Genomic DNA, 3,760 nt, shown 5'->3' with positions numbered 1-3,760 from the left:
AGGGTTGGTTTGTAACTACAAGTTGGACATAAGTTGGGGTGGGGGGACGATTGCCTGTATGATTGAGTAAACAAACAAATAAGCATGCCATGATGTTTCTATACTGCTCACAAAGGTTTTTGATCAAAAGCAATAAAACTTGATTACTATATTAAATCTAAAGTCTCTCCCAAGCCTTTAAGATACTCCATTATATCATCCCACACAAGCTTAAATACTTCTTGATTCCAACATGAATTTAGCCACTCTAATCTCCATGGCAGGCTTGTTCTCATCTCAATGGTATTACTCATATCATTACCCAAACCCAGTAAAACTTTCCTCTTGCCCTCCATGTTTCTAACTGTGCTTTCATATTTTAGAAGTCAAAGTGAAGTGCCACACACTTGGAAGATTTTTCTAAACTAGTGTAGGCTCTGTGAATTTCCTCTTTGAGGAAAGCATATACTCCTTTTGTACCTTTCAGAGAGCCTAAAATATGCTAAGATATCTGTCACTTGTTATTATTGTTGTTATGTGCCATCGAGTCGGACCCAACTCATAGCGACCCCTCCTTGGGTTTCCGAGGCAGTATTACTATGGAAGTAGATTGCCCCATCTTCTTTCTGCGGAGTGGCTGGTGGATTTGAACCGCCAGCCTTCTGGTTAGCAGTCAAGTGCCTTAGGCACTATGCTACCAGAGCTCCCATCTGTCACTTAGATGATCCATTCATATAAATCCCCCCCAAACTGCTTTTCCAATCTTTCTCCACCTTCCTGTAAGTGGTAATAACAATGAAAGAGTGCCTTGGAAGCTATTTTGAAGATGACAAGAGCCTGCTGTCAGCCTAAGTCCCTAACTAATTTCACGGAGGACAGCTGTTCTACTAATCTGAATTCATGCTCTTCTCAAGTTTCTTCCTTTAATAAATAAACTTCTAAAAAAAAAATAATAAAAATAAATAAATAAACTTCTGCTTAGGATCATAGTCTCATGGTATAATTCAGTTAACTGGCATAATGTAGTTCATAAAGTTTATATTCTGCATCCTAGTTTACTGAGTAGTGTCTGGGGTCTTAAAACCTTGTGAGCAACCACATAAGATACAACTATTAGTCTCTACTACTCTGGAATAAAAGAGAAAGAAGGAAACAAAAAACTCAAAGAAAAAACTAGGCTACAGGACTAATCGTCTACATGAACTGTGGCGTCATCTACCCTAGGACCAGAAGAACTAAATGATGCCTGGATACTATTACCAGTCATTCTGATCAGGGCCACAATGGATGGCTCTTGATAAAATGGGATAAAAATGTGGAACAAAAACTCAAATTCTTAAAAAAAAAAAAAAAAATACACACTGGACTGGTTGCAACTAGAGAACTCCCCGAGACTATGCCCTGAGATACTCTTTAAACCTTGAACTGAAACGAATCCCTGAGATTATCTTTTAGATAAATAATACATAGAATCACAAAATAAACCATGAACAAACATTGTACGCCTTTAAAAAATCTATATGAGACCAAATGGTCAACAATTACTTCAAAACAAAGAAGAGAAAGTAAGGGGGCAGGGAAACTGGATTAATAGAAATAGAACAACTAGGATGGAAATGGTGAGAATGTTCACATATTGCAAAGAATGTAACCCATGTGTCTGGATAATTTGTGTAGAATTTGTTGAACTGGAAATGAAACTGCTGTGTAAACTTCCACCAAAAACACAATAAAATATCATTGAAAAAAAGTGATTGGCTTAACACATACCATAGAATGATATGACTTCATTAACGTAACAAAGAAAACCTTACACTCAAATGGGATTACATTCACATGTATAGGGCTAGAATTCCCACACATACTTTTGGAGAACATGATTAAATCCGTAACAAGGGATCAAGGGAAACTTGTGAGAACATGTTCCTAAAACTGCTGGTGTGCAATGAATAATAAAATCCTTTTTCTTTGGGGAAAAAAAAACAACTTCTATTGTGTTTCAAGTATTATCTATTTGAGTTTGTGTTAGCAGTCTGACCTAACTTAATTAATACAATGTGTTCCTAAAAGATTGTTTCCCCAGTAATTCCCTTACTGTCTACAGAAGAAAATTTAAACTCTTGATCTATCTGTACCTACCTTTTTTCCCCAACTACTTCCCTTCATTTAACCTACATCAAATGTTAACCTAAACAGAATAGGGTCCTGTACACATTCCAAATTTACCTCTCTCTGTGTTGGGTTAAAATGATCCCATCACCTGGAATGTTCTTTCATTCCATTTCCATATATCCACAATTCACCAGTTTTCAACATATCAAGATATTTTTTCAATATACCTCTTCCATAAAGCCTTCCAGAAAAAAATATTATCTCCCTATTATAAATCCTTAAAGGACTTTATATTTCACTAATGGTTTCTCTCATTTGCTTTTTTGGTTTTCCAATGAATAACACCTACCAGTCTTTATACTTTTAAGAGCAGAACTCTTATTAATCTTTATAAAACTTAAAAAACATAGCAGAATGTACTTATCACACCTTTTATGGAATTAGAATCCAATAAACATTTGTTAAATGAAAAGAAAAATTAATTAAAGAAATGTCAATTATTCTAAGTATTCCCACTATCATCCTACTTATATTAATAATAGCTACTATAAATCTCAGCCCAACCTCTATCTTTATTATCACAATTTCCAAATTCATAGAGCTGGATTTGATGTAATTTTCCATCTGGAACATAATTGGGCTGATAGTGCAGTCTTACCTGGCAGTATCCAATTTTGGGATTCCTGTATGCATATGCAGTGAGTACCCGCCTCAGAGCAGATATGCCAGTATCACTTTGAAAGGCTGGGTGCTCAGGCAGGGAGCGACGCAAATCACGTTCAATTTCTTCAGTAGCCAAGTTGCAGGTCCCTAAGGATTGCTCAACCACTTCAGCATAATAACCAGGGTTAGTAGCCATATCATTAACAGCACCTATGAACATGATTGCATTAACATACAAAGGAAGTCAAACAAAATAAAGCTCCTGTTTGCATATAGACATGAAGAGTTAAATTTCATTACCTTGAGATTTAGTTTTATGCTCAATTAATATCTGAGCACATACACACAAAAATGAAAAAAAAAGTCATGCTAGAGTTTATAAGATCAGGACACTAATCTTATAGAACAGAAAAGCATTTTTATGAGCTGCGGTTTTTTCTATTCACCTTCCTTTGACACTAAAGATAGAGATTCCCTCCCACACACTTGCCCCAAAGGACACACTCCTGACAAATAAACTAATCTCCTGAGACAATGGATGTGTGTACATCTAAATAGGTACACATACTATTTACCTTTCTCTCTTTGACTATTTTGAACTCATGATGGGCAAAGCTTTGCCTTAGCCATTTTTGTAAATTACATGAATTTAGTTTAGTGCATGACTCCTAGAAGGGATATGATGAATGTCTGTTAAATGGATAAAGCAATTAAATGTAGTACCTGAAAAAAGCATCCAGAGCTCTCCTCTTAAGGTCTCTGGAATTCCTCTTACAACCAGATCTCGAGTCTTTTTGGTCCGGAACATGCTAACACCACGCCCACATTCTGTAAATAGGATATTCCATGACTGTTCCTTCATCTTTTCTTTCAACTATTACAGAAAAATCAAAGCAATTTAAAATGATGAGAAATTAACTTTTTTAATGCATTTTATTGAAATATAATTTATGTACAGTGAAATACACAAAACTAAAGTGACATGGGTCAATGCATTTTTTTTTTT

The 3,760-nt window shown here is 35.4% G+C and overlaps 1 protein-coding gene across 1 annotated transcript in view; it reads right to left on the bottom strand.

The window, feature by feature from the left end:
* The window catches only part of TBC1D8B (TBC1 domain family member 8B), a 122,637-nt gene that overhangs the window by 36,700 nt on the left and 82,177 nt on the right, over positions 1 to 3,760 (bottom strand). The window contains exons 9-10 of the mRNA XM_007952407.2: positions 3,478 to 3,628; positions 2,750 to 2,964 (exon numbers count right to left, since the gene is read on the bottom strand). Coding sequence (XP_007950598.1) covers positions 2,750 to 2,964; positions 3,478 to 3,628 — 366 coding nt within the window. The remainder of the gene's footprint in view (positions 1 to 2,749; positions 2,965 to 3,477; positions 3,629 to 3,760) is intronic.

The sequence above is a fragment of the Orycteropus afer genome, unplaced genomic scaffold (genome assembly GCF_000298275.1).
Source record: "Orycteropus afer afer isolate SDZICR_OR568_19922 unplaced genomic scaffold, OryAfe1.0 scaffold00336, whole genome shotgun sequence".
NCBI classification, from domain to species: domain Eukaryota; kingdom Metazoa; phylum Chordata; class Mammalia; order Tubulidentata; family Orycteropodidae; genus Orycteropus; species Orycteropus afer.
The sequence above is the reverse complement of the archived record's forward strand: the minus strand, read 5'-3'. Positions and strand labels throughout refer to the sequence as shown.